Source organism: Trachypithecus francoisi, unplaced genomic scaffold (genome assembly GCF_009764315.1).
Source record: "Trachypithecus francoisi isolate TF-2019V2 unplaced genomic scaffold, Tfra_2.0 Lachesis_group13, whole genome shotgun sequence".
NCBI lineage: Eukaryota > Metazoa > Chordata > Mammalia > Primates > Cercopithecidae > Trachypithecus > Trachypithecus francoisi.
Window position 1 is genome coordinate 5,857,398 of NW_022681458.1, and position 21,510 is coordinate 5,878,907.

Consider the following 21,510-nt stretch of genomic DNA (forward strand, 5'->3'; position numbering starts at 1 on the left):
TCACTGAATCCCTTAGCCAGAGGCAGCGCGATGCCAGGTTCCCATCATCCCTGCTAGTGGTGTGTGTGTGTGTGTGTGTGTGTGTATGTGTGTGTGTGTGGTAGTTCCCCTTGTAGTGCAGTAAATGAGGGCTTTTTTTCCCCTCCAGCTTTAAAAATAAACAGATCTTGAAAGTGAGTGCAGCTAGAGCATTGGTCAATATCATATGCAAATAAATAAGTGTTAATTGCCTGCAGTGTCTTTGGATGTCAGGTGCGGTTATTGGACCACATTTATGGGCCAATTAGGAGCCTTACTGGACTCTAGTGGTGATAAATTGCGGCGGAGTGGCTTCTCGGAACATGCTGGAGACAGTAGGGCTGATCGTAACTCCTCCCCACTCGCGGCTGGAGTGGACTGCCAGGCTTTGTCCCTTGTACAGCTGCACTGTCATCCTCGCTGTCACCACGGGCAGGTCTGGGTGCAGCGAGGGCGGGGTGGGGAGCCCTGTATGAACCCAGGCTAGGGGAGAGCCCGTGGGTCAACAAGGTACCTGGCCCCTGGGACATAGGCCATAGTTGAGGTTCCACCAAAGTGCCATGGGCTGCAGAGGAGGGAGGAGTGAGCGAGCCTGGCCCTTCCTTCCAGGGAACCTGGGTGGGCCTGGCTGGAGTTTGGAAGGAGGACCCCTTGGGTGCATTGCCCCCCCAGCCCGTGTTTTGTCCTGTCCTGTCACAGTTATAATGAGGGTTGGTTTCCTGAAAAGTAGACACAAAGAAAACTGCTGCTGCAGCTGGACGCTCGGCACTCAATTGCTCCAAGGCAGGCAAGGCCATTGATGGGCCAGAGCTTGTTCCTTTGTTCATTCACTGGTTGGGTCAGTGGATATTCGTTCAGGCTGGGCCCTGGGTCCTGGGTGTAACCCACACAGATCCATGATCTTGGAGCTCAGGGGAGGTGCAGGAGAGGGGTGAATGATCCCACAAGGAAAGGCCTGTGGTGGGCACCGCAGAGAGGGCAAGAGCAGGGAAGCCTGACGGAGCCGGGGCCAGGTGTGGAGGCCTCTTTGAGGAAGGGACAGTTCATTGGAGACCCCAGAGATGACAAGGAAGAAGCCACGGAGAGCAGGGCCTTCCCAGGTGGAGGAAAAGGTGGAGAGCAGGATCAGATCCCCAGGAGGGACAAGAAAGGTCAAGGAGAGAACATTCAGGAGCCAGCATGGTCCCCTGGTGGGAGAGGAGGGGGCTGGGAGGGCGGCAGGAGGCAGGGCTGGCCTTCTGGAAGGTTCCCAACTGTGTTTGGATGTTGTGGTCAGGGGTCAGTTTGAACTTTATTTCTTCAGATTCTGTAACCTACGGTTTGGTTTGCTCCTTATCGCAATGCTTCCTGATTTTTAAAAATTAATTAATTAATTAATTAATTAATTTATTTATATTTGAGACGGAGTTTCGCTCTGTTGCCCAGGCTGGAGCGCAGTGGCGCGATCTTGGCTCACTGCAAGCTCCGCCTCCCAGGTTCACACCATTCTCCTGCCTCAGCCTCCCCAGTAGTTGGGACTGCAGGCCCCCGCCACCATACCCGGCTAGTTTTTTTTTTTTTTTTTTTTGAGACGAAGTCTCGCTCTGTCGCCCAGGCTGGAGTGCAGTGGCCGGATCTCAGCTCACTGCAAGCTCCGCCTCCCGGGTTCACGCCATTCTCCTGCCTCAGCCTCCCGAGTAGCTGGGACTACAGGCGCCCGCCACCTCGCCCGGCTAGTTTTTTGTATTTTTTTAGTAGAGACGGGGTTTCACCCTGTTAGCCAGGATGGTCTCGATCTCCTGACCTCGTGATCCGCCCGTCTCGGCCTCCCAAAGTGCTAGGATTACAGGCTTGAGCCACCGCGCCCGGCCAGCACTGATTCCTCCTAAAAGCACCTTTCCTTGTGCTTTTTTTTCTTCTGTATTTCTTGGAAGCCAAGTCAGCCCGGTACCCTTGTGCATGAGGCCTGTGGATGTCCTGTGACTGCAGATGACCAGGTCTGTGTGCTGGGTGAGGGGCTGCCCTGCCTGTGGCCTCACATTCCATGTTGGGGCTGTCCACAAGGCATTTCGTGGCACTGTGGGCTCCCATGCCATGGGAAAACGTCAACAAAAAATGTCACTAATGTGTCATGAGATCATGAGGTTCTCTATGTCTTGAATGGAAGAGTAGGGGGAAGAGGACACCCGTGTCTGCAGAGTCTCTGGAAGGCATTCCCAAAATTAGCGGTGGCTTTTTTTGTTGTTTTGTTTTGAGATGGAGTGTTGTTTTGTTGCCCAGACTGGAGTGCAGTGGCGTGGTCTTGGCTCGCTGCAACCTCTGTCTCTTGGGTTCAAGCGATTCTCCTGCCTTGGCCTCGCGAGTAGCTGGGATTACAGGCGTGCCCCACCACGCCCAGCTGATTTTTGTATTTTTAGTAGAGACGGAGTTTCACCATGTTGGCCAGGCTGGTCTTGAACTCCTGACCTTGGGTGATCCAACCTCCTTGGCCTCCCAAAAGTGCTGGGATTACAGGTGTGAACCACTGCACCTGGCTAGTTTTCTGTTTTTTTTTTTTTGAGACGGAGTCTCGCTCTCTGTCGCCCAGGCTGGAGTGCAGTGGCCGGATCTCAGCTCACTGCAAGCTCCACCTCCGGGGTTTACGCCATTCACCTGCCTCAGCCTCCCGAGTAGCTGGGACTACAGGCGCCCGCCACCTCGCCCGGCTAGTTTTTTGTATTTTTTAGTAGAGACGGGGTTTCACTGTGTTAGCCAGGATGGTCTCGATCTCCTGACCTCGTGATCTGCCCGTCTTGGCCTCCCAAAGTGCTGGGATTACAGGCTTCAGCCACTGCGCCCGGCTGGTTTTTTTTTTTTTTGCGGGAGGAAGATATAATGTAGTTTGTATGCAAAAATTACAGTAATATTAATGATAATAATGGTATTAATCAGAGTTCTGGGATGGTTTTACTGCTAGCCACCTGCTGGGAACAGTTCTTATGATACACCTGGGGCAGTGTGGCACAGTGCAAAGATACAGAAGCATCTGGAACTTCTGGGCCCAGTCAACCCTGGCTGGGCAAAGAACATTCTCTTGGAGTTTCTGTCCTTGTAAAGGAAGAAGCCAGAAGAGACACTCTCGATCTCTTTCCTCATGCCAACTGCAAATTCCCTCGGGCCTGGGGCAGCCCCTCCCCGCAGGAGCCAGAGCTCCTTTTCTGATTTACCTTGCTTGGGCTTAGAAACACAGTTCGTTGTGACAAATGACCAATGCCACCAAAAAAAAAAAAAAAAAGAAAACTCCACGGAAGCGGTGTAGACATATTTTCATTTCTTTATTAGAAAGAGGTCTCTCCACCATAGCCACCTCTCTCTGTTACTTTACACATCTTTCTTTTCCCCTTAGAATACTGTACAGCGGACACAAAAAAATCCCAAGGCAGGAAAATACAAACTGGCATATTTAATCAAAACAAGATCATATGAAATAACAAGCCAAGTGAAATGTCTGTCGATGGTTTTAATTACAGTACAAACAATATAAATAAAGCATCATTGAGTCATTGTGAAACATAAAGTTGCTGAATGAGGTAATAGAAAACATCCAAAAAAAAAACAAAAACAAAAAAACAAAAACAAACCTCAACCCATCTGTGGACACGCCCACGCTGCCCTTCCATCTCTATACACTGCTATTTACAGAAACAGAAAACCGGCTGTACGGTGGGCTGGCCTTCCCTGCCCCTGCCTAGAAATGCATCTCAGTCGTCACCTTTGACCTGCTCCGGCTCCCCTTTAGGAAACACGTCCCTGTGGCAAGATGAGAACCAAATTCCAAGCTGGCAGAAGGGAACAGTCAGGGCAGGAGAGTGGGCCAGACAGGGCAGGAGACCGGGACCCGTGTAACCCTCCCCTCTCCAGGCTGAGCCCAGCAAAGGCCTCCCCGGTGCTCAGGTGCTCAGGGCTGAGAGGGGCTGCATCTGGAGAATTAGATGTATTTCAGACACAAAAAACCCAGCTGTGGGAGGGAAACTGATGCTTTTCAAGTCTGCAAGAAGGAATTATTTCCAACATTACACTGCTGGGCCCTCCCCCGTTCTCAACGCCACGAAGCAGCTTCTAAATGCACACTTTGCCCATCCACCGTGCAACTGCCCCACCCCTCTCCAGTCACCTGTGTACCCCCAAAACAGCCGTGCTCAGAACCCTGCTGGGACCCTTGGGGCTGGGGAGGTCCCTTATGTGCCAACCTGAGCAGTGCGTGAGACCCACTCCCCAGACTGGCCCCTGGCTCACAACACCCTTGGAGCCTTCTCTGTTCTCCTACCCTGAGAACCCAGGCGGGAAATGCGTTTGCCCAGGGACCTCCAGGAATGTCAGGGGACACCCTAGGGCTGTGGTACTGGGCAGGGGGCTGGGCTGCCTGCCAGTGTCTGCGTGAGGCCCATCAGGATTCCATGTGCCTAGACTGTCCTTCCTCAAGTCCAAAAGCCTCTGAAATCCTCTTGCACAGCTGCTGACTGAGTGGGCTTCCAGTGTCTTCTTTTTACCAGAGCTCTCCAAGCAGCTCAGACATTAGCTTCCTGGGCCAGTGTGGACTGTTTGGCACCAGGGAGATGCAGGGAGATGAGGGTTTAATCTGATTTAGGGGCAGCTGTTCCCAACAGCTGGTGTTTGTTAAGGGGGTTTGTTCCACTGGGAAGATTTCCCAACGCACTCACGCCTTGTTTGGTTCCTTTCTTTCACCTGCATCTCAAGGCAAAGGCCATGCAATTCCCCCAGAGTGCATTCTAGATCAGTCCGACGTGGACTGCGACAAGGAGTCTCTATCATATGGTTTCACCATCCTCGGGTTGGGGGGTGCTCCCTACAGACGCCCTGTGCCAGGCCAAAATAAAAGCCAAGCCCTGAGCCAGCTCTCCCCACATTCATGAGGATATCCTGTTTCAGGCACACGGAGCGGCCCAGCTTGGGTGTTTGAATGCCGGATGCCACAGCCGCCTGCTGGTCTCACTTAGCGGCCTTAGGCCTGAGCGCTGGGGCTTTCAGAGCCCATGCAAGTCTCTGCTGGCCACTCCGGCCCTACCTGCCCATCTCCAGACCCTGAGGCCCATCTGTAGGGGGTGAGGGCCTCAGACAAGAACAGTTCTACCGAACAGGTGCAAAACCCCAAACCAAGTGCTGTCATTTTACACCAAAACCAGCACCTCACAGGGAAAGACAGTAAGAACGGGTGTTCAGATTTAGGTTTGCTTACTGCTACTCTGGGGTGGGTGTTTACTACACTGGTGAACTTAAATACTTTCTCATACAACTCATGGGTTTAAAACAGACTTGTTGGTTTCACAGACTCCCTTTCCAGAATCACCTGCCAACGCAGACGTGTGATGCGAGGAAAGCCGCAGACACACCAATTACATGGGGCGGCGGGGGGTCGGGGGGGCATTAATATTTCAACAGTCTATTTAAGGGCAGTATTTCTTCTCTAAGGGGAAGAAAGTTTGTGTTTTTGAAACAGTAAATATCTAAGTACATATGTCTTCCTCCATGGAGAGGGCAGGAGTCTGCCATAGGGGTTTCTGTCTCATCACAGACGGGGCACGGGTCACTTCTCTCTAATCACAGACAGCGCAGCATCCCAGGGGCCAGCGATCAAGATCACTCCCTGGCTGTGTCGGAAGGACCAGTCTGAGGACGGTGTCTTAGTGACCCAGCTACTCCGAGGAGATACACCTGCGTCACTTCTGTCTCCCGCACCATGGGAGCAAAGCTGACATTTCACTGAAAAGCAACCTTTTGGTGGCGGCATTAAAGCCATGTGACCACAAGGGCTCCCTGAAGAAAGCCACTCAGAAATCCAAGCGCGAGCCTCGGAAAGGTGGAGAATGCACGCATTGATGCCAAAGGCCCTTATTTAGCTTTTTGGGGAAGGATGAGGGTGACAATCATTCAAGATGTGACTTCACAACACGTGAAACCCCCCTCTGAGGCGACGGTTGGAAATAAATTACATTTCCTTTGAAGGAAAGCTGTGTGTCTCCAGCACTTTCCTATCAGAACTCCTTCCTGACTGCTTTTCAATTTGTTTGCTTGAAGGCCATAAATACAACCCCAGGGAGTTCTAGAAAAGTCTCAACGACCTTGTGCAGGAGGTGAGGGACGGAAGCAGAGCACATGCCGTGCGGGGAGGGAAGCGCCCCCGCTGGAGGTTTGGGGTTTGCTTTCCAAACACCTTTGCCTCCTGAGTAGTTGCTGAGGCCTGATTATACCCCATCTGAGGGGAAGCTACATCGTTGCCAGGTTTCTCACCTCCCAGGGCAGGAATATGGATTTCTCCTCATTTCCAGAACATCCTAAGTGCAGGGAGGAAGAGTTGGCATCCTGGGCACCACGGGGACCCAGGGCGGCTACGGCACACTGCATGCTGCAGACTAAGCAGGTCTCTCGGTCTCTCTTGTGGGGTAAGATGAGTCCACCAAGTTCAAGCACAAAACACACTGGGAGCCTGGGGACGGGGAGAGAGGGACAGGCCTGCAGCCAAGCACGGCGACCCAGGGTGCTCTCCAGCAAGCTCCGATCTCAGACAGGAGGAGGAGGGGAGGCCCAATGCACGCGTGAGTCACGCAGCTCACGGCAACGGGAAGGTGGCATCTGAAGGGAGGGACGCTGTCCACACCGACACCACCTCAACAGGCTGTGGGGGAGAGGGAAGGGTCGTCTTGGCCCTGACCAGCACCGGCGAACAGCACGAGGGTAGAACTCAGCCCCTTCCACGCCTCTAGAAAATCAGCTTCAGACTACAAAGTGGAATATCCATGTTGAGAAAAGTGGGCAGGTTCCAGAGAGGCTCTCAGGGAGCAAGCACTTCCTGGGAGCCTCCCCTCCTCACTGACGCTGTTCCCCGCCATGTGGAGGGCCAGGGCAGGGCACTGGCAGGCTGAGAGAGGAGGGCCCCGGGCTCTACGGGAGGCGCTTGGCAAACATGCCCGTCACGGCCTCCCCTGGGTGCAGGCTGGAGGACAGTGTCAGCCACGGGCAGGTTTCCTGGTGTGTGTGCCGGCTTCGGTCCCATCAGTGTTTCTGTTCTTAACACGTGCTCCTGTCTCCCCAGCATCCCCTGGCCAGGTGTGAGGCTGGCATTTACCACACGGGTTTGAAACCTCACTGCACCCTGCAACTTTCACAGATGAGGAAAAAGAGCTCAGAAAGCTGAGTGCTTGTCCAGAGCTGCGTGGGAATCCTCTGGAGGGCTGGCAGCACCAGCTGAGCCTAGGGGTCCGTCTTTTTCATCAGACCATGTTTCTCCCTAACAAGGTTAGCAACAGCTCCTATGCAGACATAGGGAATGCCCTCAAATGTGCACAAAAACAGGAAGACGGGTATCTACACTGGATGACAGAGGCTGGAACCATGCAGACCTCATCAGGCTGGGCAAAGTCTCAGAAGAGGGCGCTTCAACGCAAGGCCCTTGTGCTGCAAAGCCACTGCCCAGAACTGGCCTGTGGACCAGGGGCCCTGCAGGAAATGCAATTCAATAAGATCCCGCTCTCTCCTGCCTCTGAGAACCCTGCAATTGGCGAGTGACCTGCTGCCTTCGCCCTCCTTTCCGGTGCGTATACATTGTGTACACGCATGGGAGATAGGACACTGCACTTGGTTTTGGGGCAAATGACTCAGAAACTTGTCACTTGCTCACTCTCGGGCTTATTTCCTGGGATGAAACAGAGAGAAGGACCAGGGACCAGGACTGGGATGCTAGGCGGGGTAAACCACTTGTCCGCCCCAGCACCTGAGGTCAGAATCAGAGTCCTGTCCCTGTGGGATGTTCCTGCTGCAGCCAGGTCTGCACCACACCCCTCCACTCCCCTCCAAGTTCAGTCTCTGCGAAGCTGAACGTCGGGGTGCAGACGTGTCCAGATCACCCACAGGGTTACACAAGCCGCTCGTGTGCCTCCCCCAGCTGGCTGTTTCTCATCAAGGCAGAGTTTTAATTCTGAACCGGAAAGGTCAGGTGGATCCTGCAGTGGTGATCTGTCATCATCACGTCACAGAACTGAACATGGAAATGAACAACAAAAACTCAACTGCCTTCTCAAACGAGTTACTCCTAACTCCGCCCTTGGTCCTTGCCTCTCCCAGCCTTGGTGGTAATTAGCTTGAAAGTGGGAACGAGAGTGTGGTCAGCAAAGAACGGGCTTCTGGTTAGACACTGAAACACAAACAGATTAGCCAGCTGTCTTCTTTATTTGGAAAGACCCTCGAAACTGCCTTTCCTTTTGCTACTAAAACTTGGGCCCTAGAAAGCGGCTGCGCGTGGAGCAGATAGACATCGCTGAGAATGGCAGGGGAGGGGCTGTGTTTTCTGAGGGGGAGTCATGGCGGCCCGTGCTGGGGACCAGGAAGGGAAAAGCCAATCTAGCATTCAGGTTGTGGAAGGCAAAGTGAAACAGGAAGTCATTTGGGAAAATATTATATTATAAACACATAGAATAATATGTACAGTCATATACATCCCAGAGAGAAGCCTCAAGGGGTTCCGTTTCTTCTCAAAAGAAGCTTCACTAGGAGAAAGCATTCCTAGAGTGGGAATTCACTACAATGAAATAATTTAACAGTTTCATTTATGCTATATGTGTCCACTACAGAGTCTACGGTGAAGGCTGTGTGGAGCGAGTGTGTCTAGTGGATTCGAACACCAATGCGCTCTTCAAAAATAGGCAATGATCTTTGTTTCTTTTCTATTCACATTTACAACAGCTACACAGAGATGAAACGCAGACTGCAAAATCAAATGGCAGGACCATGGGACTGTCGCCAAAGTTCTCAGACTTGTGGCTTCTGCACCTGTTACACTTTTGGATACGAGTGAGCTCCACTTAGCTTCGTTAAGATTAGAAATTTCCATGAAACACTTACCCACATATAAATTATGTGTAAAGCTTTATTTTTTCCCCACCTACTTTAATTTTTTTTAAAAAGTGAAAGAAGAGGAAAAACTCTTATAAAATATAAGGTTTAATATATGAGAGGGAGGAACACCCCGGAGGCTGCCAGCATGTGTGGCTTTGTGTTTCTGTGCTACAGGAGTCTGGTGTCCTCATCTTCCATCGTGACAACCCTTCTCCCCGCGTCACACTGCCAGCAGGCTCTGGGCAAAGCTGCCCCGTTTGCTTTTAATCTAAGGGATGCTGTGGTTTGGCTGACTACGTTTCACTACCACCACGGAAGGCGGCGGACGTCTGAAGCGGCCAGATACCGCGACGATGGATATCAGGCGAGGTACTAGCGTGGAGGGCCGGGCTGCCGGGTCAAGGTTGTCTGGGTTCTCAGGAGCCAGTCTGTGCCACAGAACCATCGGCAGCTGCCTTCCGTAAGGCACCTCGGTCTGGCATTCGGAAAACCGCCCCGTCTTGCCAGAGCCCCTTGGTCTTGGTTAGCAAAAGCCGTCTCCAATCTAAACCATGCTTTCAATCATGAGAAACCACATTCCTGCTTTTTCCTTTCTAATATACTCCAGTGTGTCTTTTTTTTCTTTCTCAATTTTAATAAGCAAATTGTACCACCATCTTATTCTGAGACGCTCCTTTTTAAAAGCTGTAGATCACGTTAATGGAAGTGTTTACTGCTGGGAATATTTTCCATGTACAATGATCTGTAACCCTCTTATCTCAACTAGTTGCACATTATTAGTTCACATCCAGTTCAATTTATAAATTAAGAGAGGTGCCATTTGTCTGTACAAAAATCAATGCATATTTATGAACTTCTTTTATTCAAATATATTTTCACACATCTTATCTAAATACATAATACAGAAGCCTGTGTGACTTGGGCAATGTGGCCCAGGAGGGCCTGAGACTAACACATCCACCTTGGCAAAAGGACATAAAATCTCTCTTACGGTCGGAAAAAATAGCCTTTTGTGTATTTACTTAGTTTACGAAATATACTCGAAATGCTATTGTTAGCTGTATTTGTGATTTCCTTTTGAATTTGAGTTATTCTTATTTACTTTTCCCATTTTGTTTTTGCACCAAGGAGACTGGAGTCAAATAATACTCAGCGACTGATTTCCTCTCTTTGGACTGAAAAATTAAACAGATACTAAATTATGACAGTGAATTTAGAAAGGAGGGCTCCAAGGGCTTGAAAGAACATGTCTGGGATAATATGACGCTTCTAAGAGTATTGCAATCACATCGTGGCAATCACCGGAGCGTGCTACGTAACTACCTCCTCGGCTAATATGCTTTCTTCTCGGTGATGACTAATCATGTTCTATTAAACAGCAGTAATGCTGGAAGAACTCAACTATACAAGTGTAATGAAGCCAGTATTCTCCCTGGACAGATTAGCTACAACTGATTTGACACATACCATCATAAGGGCTTCAAACCTGACAAACTCTGTGCTTGCTTCTGATTTATGCCGTCAAGCTCCTCAGAGAAGAGATGGAATCCAAGTGTTCCGTTCGGTAGAGGTGAAATGTACTATGTGCTTAACTGCCAGTTAACGGAAGTTGCCCCTTCTCCTTGTTCCTCGCCTCCCCTCCCCCTCACGTCCCCGTCCCTTGTGCCACCAGGACAAGGGTCCTGCGCCGTGTGCTATCGTCAAAGGGCCGAGGCCCGTCGCTCTCTCCTATTTGTGGTTTAGGGGAGTTTATGAAAAGGAGCCACTTCTGCAGTCTCCCGGCCGCCTCTTCGCCCCTTGAGGATGTCCAGGTTTTGTGATTTTGTTTGGGGTGACAGTGGGTGGGCGGGAAGGAGGCGGCCACCAGGAAGAGGGAGGGGATGCGACGGGACTCACGTGCTGCGAATTCCGAGCGAGTATGCGGCAAGGCTGCCGCGTCCCGGGTGTGGCGAGCAGGCGGGCACGGCTGTTCCTCAGATGATGGTGGGCACCCTCCCGCTGCTGTTGTTCCGGTTATTGTTTCTCCTGGACAGGTTGGGAGTGGCCATGAGCACGAAGCGTTCGTCGGGGCAGCCGTACTGCAGCAGGACGTCGATGCACTCCTGGCTGGAGGCCTGCCGGGCGTAGGCCAGCGCTGTGTTCCCGTGGGCATCTCGGGCCATGACGTCCACCCCGTACTGCGGAGGTAACGGAGCCCACATTAGTATCACGGGGGATGTGATGGAAGGAGGGGGCAGGGACGCTTTCTCTCAGCCCTTTGGCGTGGCTTGTGCTTGGACAGCAGGGCCAGCTACAGAACTGGCTGGCACAGCCTGCACCCACGGCCAGCGGATTCTTTTAAGGAAAGAACGTGTCTTTTTTTCAACTGAAAGCCCCTCCTTTGTGCAACATTAAGGAATCAAAGATAACTTTAGTTTTGCTGTTTCTATTTTGACTTTCCAATTGCACAAAGAAAAAAAAGATCACTGTTTTGATCTCAGAATTTTCATTATAAGAAATATATAAATAACACATAAGAGCTCAAGAAGAAAAAAAAATCACCCATAATCTTGCTATTCAGAGATAACCTTTGTCAATTAGTGGATTTCCTTCCAATGGGTTTTCTTCGAATCTAAATGTGTATGTGCCTAATTGAGATAAGACTATACAAATACTTTGTATTGTTTTTCATTTTTTATTGATCACTATACTGTGATCATTTTCTTACATCATTAAACATTACTCAGAGGCCGGGCGCGGTGGCTCACGCCTGTAATCCCAGCACTTTGGGAGGCCGAGGTGGGCGGATCACGAGGTTAGGAGATCGAGACCATCCTGGCTAACTCGGTGAAACCCCGTCTCTACTAAAAATACAAAAAATTAGCCAGGCGTGGTGGCGGGCGCCTGTAGTCCCAGCTACTTAGGAGGCTGAGGCAGGAGAATGATGTGAACCCGGAAGGCGGAGCTTGCAGTGAGCCGAGATCGCACCACTGCACTCCAGCCTGGGCAACAGAGCGAGACTCCGTCTCAAAAAACAAAAAACAAAAAACATTACTCAGAAGCACGACACAAGCTGTGTGCAGCAGCTCACTGCAGCCCAGAAGTTCAAGATTAGCCTAAGCAATATAGGGAGATCCTGTCTCTAGAAAAAAACACGTTTTTTAAAAACTAGCTGGGCATGGTGGCATGTGCCTGTGGACCCAGCTACACAGGATGCTGAGGTGAGAGGGTCACTTGAGCCTAGGAGGCAGAGGCTGCCGTGGGCCGAGATCACACCACTGTACTCCAGCCAGGGCAACAGAGTGAGACCCCGTCTCCCCACCCCTCAAATGGCATGACACAGGCAAGTCATACAATATTCCACCACCAGAACAGGACTCAGAACTCTCCCCTCAACTGTGCACACTCTGTAAAAATTGTCACTGGAGCTGGGTGTGGTGGCTCAATCCTGTAATCCCAGCACTTTGGGAGGCCGAGGTGGGGGGATCACGAGGTCAGGAGTTTGAGACCAGCCTGACCAACATGTTGAAACCCCATCTCTACTAAAAATACAAAAATTATCTGGGCTTGGTGGTGTATGCTTGTAATCCCAGCTAGTCAGGAGGCCGAGGCAGGAGAATTGTGTGAACTCAGGAGACGGAGGTTTCAGTGAGCTGAGATCGTGCCACTGCACTCCAGCCTGGGCGACAGAGTGAGACTCCATCTTAAAAATAAACAAATAAATAAATAAAAATAAATAAATAAAAAATTGTCACTGGAAGAAACAGTACTCGAATGTACGTCCTCACACAGAATCTTTCTCAGGGTTAAAGTACACAACATTTTTAAGCTTTTTGCTCATGAAAAAGAGTGAATTCACTTCCACTTCTGCCAACGCACAATGTGTGGGAGTCTGAGGCCACTCACCAGCATGGAACCAGCGCCGTCAAAGGAATTCTTGCTCAGCTGGAGGAGGAAACATGGCCTGTAATTTATAACTGTGTCCTCTGCTCCCACCAACAATTCATATGTTTAAGTCCTAATACCCAGTACTTTCGCATGTGACTGCATTTGGGGATAGATCCTTTATGTTGGTATATGAGCTTAAATGAGGTCACAATAGGGTTGGTATTTGTATGAGAAGAGGAAGAGGCTGTGCTGAGAGGCTGATACCTGTAATCTCAACACTTCGGGAGGCTGAGGTGAGAGGACTGCTTAAAGCCAGGAGTTCAAAACCCATGGGCAATATGGTAAGAACCTAACTTTACAAAAATTAAAAAAAAATTTGCCATTCATGGAGGTGCATGTCTGTGGTCCCAACTACTTGGCAGGCTGGCGGGGGGATTGCTTGAGCCCAGGAGTGCGAGCTTACAGTGGGCTATGATTGTGCTACTGCACTCTAGCCTGGACAACAGAGCAAGACTTTGCCCCAGAAAGAAGGAGGGGAGGGTGGAAAGGAAAGATCTCCCAGGAGCAAGCGCAGAGGAAAGGACCTGTGAGAACACAGGGAGGGGGCGGCCGTCTACCAGCCACGAGAGAGGCCTCACCAGGAACTATCCCTGCCGAGCCTTTGAGCTTGTACTTCCAGCCTCCAAAACTGTGAGAAAATAAATGTCTGCTGTTGAAGCACCCGTCTGGGGTATTTTGTTATGGTAGCCCTAGCATACTACACACAACTCTTACTGAATTTGCATAACATCACATGTATGACTAATGAGTAAAAGGTAGTATCTTTGATTTTCGTGTAGTGTCTGTATATCTCATCTCATTCTCCAACTGCACCCATCAAAAAAGTCAGATCAAGGCCAGGTGTGGTGGGTCATGCCTGTAATCCCAGCACTTTGGGAGGCCGAGGAGTTCGAGACCAGTCTGACCAACCTGGTGAAACCCCGTCTCTACTAAAAATATAAAAATTAGCCGGGCGTGGTGGCGGGTGCCTGTAATCCCAGCTACTCGGGGGGCTGAGGCAGAAGAATTGCTTGAACCTGGGAGGCGGATGTTGCAGTGAGCCGAGGTCGCACGACTGCGCTCCAGCCTGGGCGACAGAGTGAGACTGTCTCAAAAAAACAAAAAAAAGTCAGATCAAAAACATGCAGAAACCTGCAGCACTCTACACATGCTGCTGTAGAACGTTGCTGCTGTGCTGGACTGATCCATCCTGCCCTGTGAGTGGAGACAGAAGAGCCTCCAGCTGGGTGTCCCACCTCTGGGTGCCGTCCCCACTTCTGGGCATACACCTGCCTTCCCTACCTGGGGAGCCTCCCTGCAGGTGGAGTCTGCCTCTGATGGGGACCTGCCTCGGCTGAAGCCCCAGGGGTCCACGGGCAGCCCCTAGGTGGGCTTCTCAGACGTGGCTCCTGGGTGGCACAGGAAAGGCCTCTCTGCACAACCACTTTATCCTTCTCTTTTACTCATTCAAGCATTGTGACACATGCTTCAACAGGAATGTAAAGAATACTCTTCCCCAGTAGAAATTCATCAGAATGGTTCAAAAGAAGCCCTCTGACAAACTCCTGCCACATCAGACCTCAAAGTTTAGGGTCCAGTCTTTCTCTGTTAAGTGAACAGAAACACCAAAGGTTTGGAAATGGGGAAACCCTACAAGCCATCCCGTTAATACACCGCCTTCTCTCCAGAAGATGATGGGAATGAAAAAGAGGGGCACCACCAACCCTCCTTGACAAGGGGCAGTCACAAAGTGGCAATTTTCAGAAACTCTGGCAAGTACTGTACACGGAGGACCGACTGTGTCTCTATAAGGCCCTCTGCCCTTCAATCAGAGTTTCCCATTAGGAACTCTTCCCACTTGCGGACCAAGAACAACAGCTTTCTGCGAGAAAGATGCCCACGGAAGCAGAACAAAGCAGAGAGTGCCCCCTGTGGCCCCGTCCTCTGCCAGGGATGCCGACCACCTACCCAGATCAGGAGCTGTGCCAGGACCACATTCCCCTTGCGGCAGGCCAGATGCAGCGCCGTGCGGCCGTCTCCCTCCCCGCAGGTCTCGTTCACCTCGTCCCGGGAGCCGTGTGCCAGCAGCAGGATGGCCATCCGCAGGTCCTCGTCGGCGGTGGCCCGCAGCAGGTGCTGGCCCAGGGACAGCTCCGTGCAGGGTAGTGGGGCCAGGAAGAGCTTCTGCTCGTACTTGGCACGGATCCACCGTTCCTTCTCTTCCCTGCAAAGAGCCACCAGACAGGTGCGGTCACGATCAGGCCCGAGAACACAGGCTGCAAGCACCCGCCCCATGTGGTCGGGAGGAGCCAAGAGGGAAGTGAAGTAACAGAAAGCAAAGGTCTTCACTCGGCACAAAGCTCCCTGGAGGAAAGGTTTATCCACTTTCACAAAACAGTATCCTCACCAGCAGCATCAGCCCAGAAATGCAGATTCTCAGGTCATGTCCCAGACCCCCTGAATTCGAACCTCCAGGAGTGTTTTAACAAGCCCCGCAGGGGATTCCAATAGGCCCAAGGTGTGAGAGCCGCTGATCTCAGGCTCACACGCTGTCTTGGTGCTCTTTGTTTCTGTCACTTTTAGTGCAGAATCTGTCCTTGGAAAGAAAACTATCAAGTGAGGGCTCAAGGCCATGGCCTTGGATCAGTGGCTCTCACAGGCCGAGGCACGGGGGAACCACCCTACTGCCTGGGACTGGCACGATGGAAGCATGGTCTCCGGGACCGAGAGCACGGACCTGCATGATGGAGCATGGTCTCAGGGGCCGAAAGCATGGACCTGTATGATGGAGCATGGTCTCCGGGGCCGAGAGCATGGACCTGCATGATGGAGCATGGTCTCAGGGGCCGAGAGCATGGACCTGCATGATGGAGCACGGTCTCCAGGGCCGAGAGCATGGACCTGTATGATGGAGCATGGTCTCCGGGACCGAGAGCACGGACCTGCATGATGGAGCATGGTCTCAGGGGCCGAGAGCACGGACCTGCATGATGGAGCATGGTCTCAGGGGCCGAGAGCATGGACCTGCATGATGGAAGCATGGTCTCAGGGGCCGAGAGCACGGACCTACGTGATGGAGCATGGTCTCAGATTGCCGAGAGCACGGACCTGCATGATGGAAGCATGGTCTCCAGGGCCGAGAGCTGTTTTACTGTAAGCAGGACTGTAGTCAGGACTATAGGACACTTGGCTGAAGCTGAGGGGTGGGGGGACGGGACAGCCAGTGCGCTCCCCACAGCTGGGGGTGCCCATGTGGTCTTAGCTCCAAACTCTGAAATAGGGTGTGTGTGTGTGTGTGTGTGTGGACTCCCCAGGTTTTCTAAACCCTTTCAGCTGAAGAAAACATGGCAACAGACTCAAGCAGGAGAGGGCAGAGACTCCAATGAGGAGGTTTAGAAGGGAGATGCAGCTTTTAGAATCTCCAGATACTTGGGAAAGGCTTAAGTGGAAAGGACAGAATGTCAGGAACTCCTTAAATGACAAAGAACGGTTGGGTGTTCTGAGGGAAACTGTTCCAGGGACTGGGAAACAGGCAGGTAGCTCCCAGAAGCCAGAGCTGAGCCCAGAGGCAGAGGAGAGGATGAAGCTGGGGAGGGGTGCATGGGGTCGGGGGTGTGGGGAGCAGATGATGCTGGTGCCTGCCCACCCCCAGCATCACAACCTGGCTAAGATGGGGCTGCCTGAGCTGGCCAGTGTCATACGTGGTGGTCTTCTCCTGGGGGGGTCTACAGAGGATGGGGACCCTGCTACCCATCTGTGGGGAGGGCTGAGAAGGAGAGGACAGGATGAGATGAGAAGCTCAAGAAATATAAGAGGAAACCGACAGTAAGACACGTTTATGTTGACCCAGAGGAAGGACCCCAGGCGAGCAGCTCCTGTATTCTGGCTACTCACGATGGTTTCTGGTTTCTTAAAAAAGTGTGAGAGATACTGAAAACTCAAGACTCTGTAGCACTGCTAGAGGGGGGAAAAAGGTGGGGTGGTGGGGGACAAGAAATTTACAAAGAACAATGTGAGATTTTACAAGTAGCTCTTGAAATTTTACAAGGATCCCAGGAGCAGAGCCCAGCCAGGGAAGTGCTCCCTGCCTGCCTTTTTGATGAGGATGACAAAGAAAAGAGGCCAGGAGCAGTGGCTCATGCCTGTAATCCTAGCACTTTGGGAGGCTGAGGTGGGTGGATCACCTGAGGTCAGGAGTTTGAGACCAGCTTGGCCAACATGGCGAAACCCCATCTCTACAAAAAATACAAAAATTAGCCGGTGTGGTGGCAGGTGTCTGTAATCCCAGCTACTCGGGAGGCCGAGGTAGGAGAATCGCTTGAACCCGGGAGGCAGAGGTTGCAGTGAGCCGAGACTGCACCACTGCACTCCAACCTGGGTGATAGAATGAGACTCTGTCTCAAAAAAAAAAAAAAAATTAAGAAAAAGAAAAGCCCTACATGTAAGAAAGCACTGCAGTTACCCCACAGAGACTTTAATAACGCGCTGATTCACAATTGCCCTCTCCAAAATTCAGGTTTCTCCAGGGGAATAATCAGAGTACACAGCTACAAATGACACAGAGAAATCACTCAGGGCTTCCGCGAAAGTCTAGAAAGAAAACTCATTACCCATGACATTTCTGCTTCCGAAGTACAGAGGAAAGGCCTTGTTTACACCTTTTACCCGTGTTTACATTGCACCTAGTGATCTAGTGTCGGGTTAGCCCTAATCTGTTTTTAAATACTTAGGCAAACAAATTCTTCCAGGAGTAAATCTGGATTAGTTTTGCTTCACTTCCTGGTACATGTGAGTGACCCCAGAGTGACCCCCGACTCTTTTCATTTGGAGATTTCCAGGACAAACACTTGGCTACAGCTGAGAACTGACGCCAGCCCCCACAAATGCAGCAGAGGCAGCCCCCACACCCCACTCGGGCAAAAACGCGAGCACAAAAGCACTGACAATGTCTGGGAAATACGGGTTCAGGAGACAGACAAAAAGAAGTGCTTCTGATACTGTTTTAAAGGCCTTGTTGAAAATGTATTAAACATTTGTTGATGCATTTCATAAATCACAAAAGAGAAGGAGCAAAACGTGAATTAAATGAAAAGGGATGACGGGGAAGGATACGTCCAGACTTTCCAGTTCCAATTTGCTAACTCTCATTTTTTGGTAGGCATTAAAATCACAACTATTTGATTCCGCTCCAACTGATTTTAATAGCCATTGCCAAATCACCCAGGGATAAACCAGATAACTTAACACAGTAGCTACAGTGCTAACTGCAATTATTCAATTTCTTTTTAATATTCGAACATCCCAGCCAAAGAATGAGTACAAACCTACAGCTCCTGAACCCTTCCCTGTGTCAGTATGTTCTCCCCGGGAACTGCTGGAGTGATTCTTTGTCCTCACATCTCACCCCATAGGCAACCTCATCTGAACTGACAAGCTGATACACAGTTGAATGAGCTGTTCTTTACTTTTAAAAATCAGGATTGTTGGCCAGGCGTGGTGGTGCATGCCTGTAATCCCAGCACTTTGGGAGGCCGAGGTGGGCGGATCACGAGGTCAGGAGATGGAGACCATCCTGGCTAACACGGTGAAACCCCGTCTCTACTAAAAAAAAAAAAAAAATTAGCCGGGCACGGTGGCGGGCACCTGTAGCCCCAGCTACTCGGGAGGCTGAGGCAGGAGAATGGCGCAAACCTGGGAGGCGGAGCTTGCAGTGAGCCGAGATCCGGCCACTGCACTCCAGCCTGAGTGACTGAGTGAAACTCTCTCAAAACAAACAAACAAACAAACAAACAAACATCATGATTGTTGATGCCACCTTAATCCTTCAAGAGTGGCCATAATCAAAAAAATCAAAAAACAGTAGATGTTGGTGTGGATGCTGCTGGTGGGAATGTAAACGAGCACAGCCACTATGGTAAACGGTGTGAAGATTCCTTAAAGAACTAAAAGTAGAACTATCATTTGATCCAGCAATCACACTACTGTATCTACCCAGAGGAAAAGAAGTCATTACATGAAAAAGATACTTACACACACGTTTATAGCAGCACAATTCGCAATTGCAAAATTGTGGAACCAACCCAAATGGCCTCAATCAACAAGTGGATAAAGAAACTGTGGTATATATATATATATATATATATATATGATGGAATACTACACAGCCATAAAAAGGAATGGGTTAACAGCATTTGCAGTGACCTCCAATGAGAGTGGAGACTATTATTCTAAGGAAAGTAACTCAAGAACGGAAAGCTAAACGTCGTATGTTCTCACTGATATGTGAGAGCTAAGCTATGGGGACACAAAAGGCATAAGAATAATACAATGGACTTTGCGGACTTGGGGAGAAGAGTGGGAGGGGGGTGAGGGATAAAAGACTACAAATAGGGTACAATGTATACTGCTCAGGTGATGCGTGCACCAAAATCTCACAAATCACCACTAAAGAACTTACCTATGGCTGGCTGTGGTGGCTCACGCTTGTAATCCCAGCACTTTGGGAGGCTGAGGCGGGTGGATCTCTTGAGGTCAGGAGTTCGAGACCAGCCTGGCCAACATGGAGAAACCCTGTCTCTACTAAAAATACAAAATAGCCGAGGGTGGTGGCGTGCACCTGTAATCCCAGCTACTCAGGAGGCTGATGCAAGAGAATCGCTTGAACCCAGGAGGCGGAGGTTGCAGTGAGCCAAGATTGCACCACTGCACTCCAGCCCGGGCGACAGAGTGAAACTGTCTCTCTCTCAAAAAAAAAAAAAAAAAAAAAAGAAAATGAACTTACTAATTAACCAAATACCACCTGTACCCCAATAACTTATGGAAAAAAAAATCAGCATTGTATAAACTATGTAATAAAAGGTAGGTCCAGGATTTGTGGGCCCGAAACCCACAAATGGGAGACTGAGACAGGAGAATTGCTTGAACCCTGTGGAGGGTGGAGGATGCAGTGAGCCGAGATTGCGCCATTGCACTCCAGCCTGGGCAACAAGAGTGAAACTCCGTTTTCAAAACAAAAGTTTTCAGCCAGGTGCGGTGGCTCATGCCTGTAATCCCAGCACTCTGGGAGGCCGAGGCCGGGCAGGCCACCTGAGGTCCAGAGTTCGAGACCAGTCTGGCCAACATAGTGAAAACCCGTCTCTACTAAAAATATAAAAATCAGCCTGGCGTGGTGGCGCACACCTGTAGTCCCAGCTACTCAGGAGGCTGAGGCAGGAGAATCGCTTGGATCTAGGGGGAGGAGGCTGCAGTGAGCCAAGATTGCGCCACTGCACTCCAGCCTGGGTGACAGAGTGAGAGTCTGTCAAAAGAAAAGGAAAAGAAAAGAAAAGAAAAGAAAAAAGAAAGCAAAACAGAAGCTTTCAATGCTGACTTCTGAGTCCTTTGGGACTGCAATATTTCCGTGTTTTTTGGACACTAGGAGGTGATCAGGGAGCTAGGGGCAGTCACTGGGCTTTGTGTCTGCATCAGACGTGATTCTTGTTAGCAGCTGAAATTTAACTAGTATGAAAACAGGGGCCGGGCGCGGTGGCTCAAGCCTGTAATCCCAGCACTTTGGGAGGCCGAGACGGGCGGATCACGAGGTCAGGAGATCGAGACCATCCTGGCTAACACGGTGAAACCCCGTCTCTACTAAAAATACAAAAACTAGCCGGGCGAGGTGGCGGGCACCTGTAGTCCCAGCTACTCGGGAGGCTGAGGCAGGAGAATGGCGTAAACCTGGGAGACGGAGCTTGCAGTGAGCTGAGATCCGGCCACTGCACTCCAGTCCGGGCGACAGAGCGAGACTCCGCCTCAAAAAAAAAAAAAAAAAAAAAAAAAGAAAACAGGACTCAGACAAGGGCGCTGGGTTTTTTGGGTGCTACTTCAGCAACCTCACGCATATCAGTCCCCTGCTGTGACTTGAAGCCCACTCCTGTGGATGTTCCCATCCTGATACCAGGGGCAAAGCTTAGCTCCCTGGACTTTCTGCAAGGCCCAAAGGCAGGAAAAGCAAATCTCCCCACTGATACTGGGCTCGCAGGCTGCACTCTTACGCATTAGAGAGACTGTGGCCTTAGTGCCTGCTTTTTTCTACTTAGTGGTGCAGATGTTCACCTTTCTAATAACTTCTTGGACCCTCCTTTCCTCATCTGTCAAATGGGGACGGTGACATCTACACTAGGCAGGGCTGTTTTGGGATTTGGGATCACACATTTGGATGACACCATGGCCACAGCGGTTCCCCCGCAAACAGCGGCTGTGGTTATGACCGAAGAGAACCTCTCTGATAATTCAACATTATGTGAGCAACAGGAGCTCACCAGTGGAAGCGGCACGTGTAGGGGAAGTGCCAGTGGCACGGGACCGTGGGTACTGAAGGCCTGCTGGGCACGGGAGGCTTCTAAATGACAGCTGCGTGTACATACGAGCTTCACGCAACTCCTCATGCCCAGCATGGTACGGGGGCCGCTCTTGGCCAGAGGCCTTGCTGAGCCAGCTGGCATCTTGTGAGCTCCCCTGAGGGTGCAGAGGATCCTGAGACTCTGGGGTAAGGAGTTTGGCTGGTTTAAATGACCCCATAGCTGTCAGAGTTGCAGGAGCTACATCTGGTTGGCTCCTGTCCCATAGCCTTGAGATGCTTAAAGGCTTCTTGGATGTTAGAGGACGAGTTGTGTCCCACAAAATTCACATGCTGAAGCCTTAACCCTCAATGTTGCTGTATGTGGAGATGGGATCTTC

General features: G+C 50.8%; 1 protein-coding gene across 8 annotated transcripts in view; it reads right to left on the reverse strand.

Annotated features, from left to right (window-relative positions):
- Window positions 1-8,430: 8,430 nt before the first annotated feature.
- Window positions 8,431-21,510, reverse strand: part of AGAP1 (ArfGAP with GTPase domain, ankyrin repeat and PH domain 1) — a 637,917-nt gene continuing 624,837 nt past the window's right edge. For all 8 annotated transcript variants that reach the window (XM_033229802.1, XM_033229800.1, XM_033229801.1 and 5 more), the window contains 2 exons: window positions 14,761-15,016; window positions 8,431-11,063 (listed from right to left, as the gene is read on the reverse strand). In XM_033229802.1, the coding sequence (XP_033085693.1) occupies window positions 10,860-11,063; window positions 14,761-15,016 (460 nt within the window). In that variant the 3' untranslated portion in view covers window positions 8,431-10,859. The remainder of the gene's footprint in view (window positions 11,064-14,760; window positions 15,017-21,510) is intronic.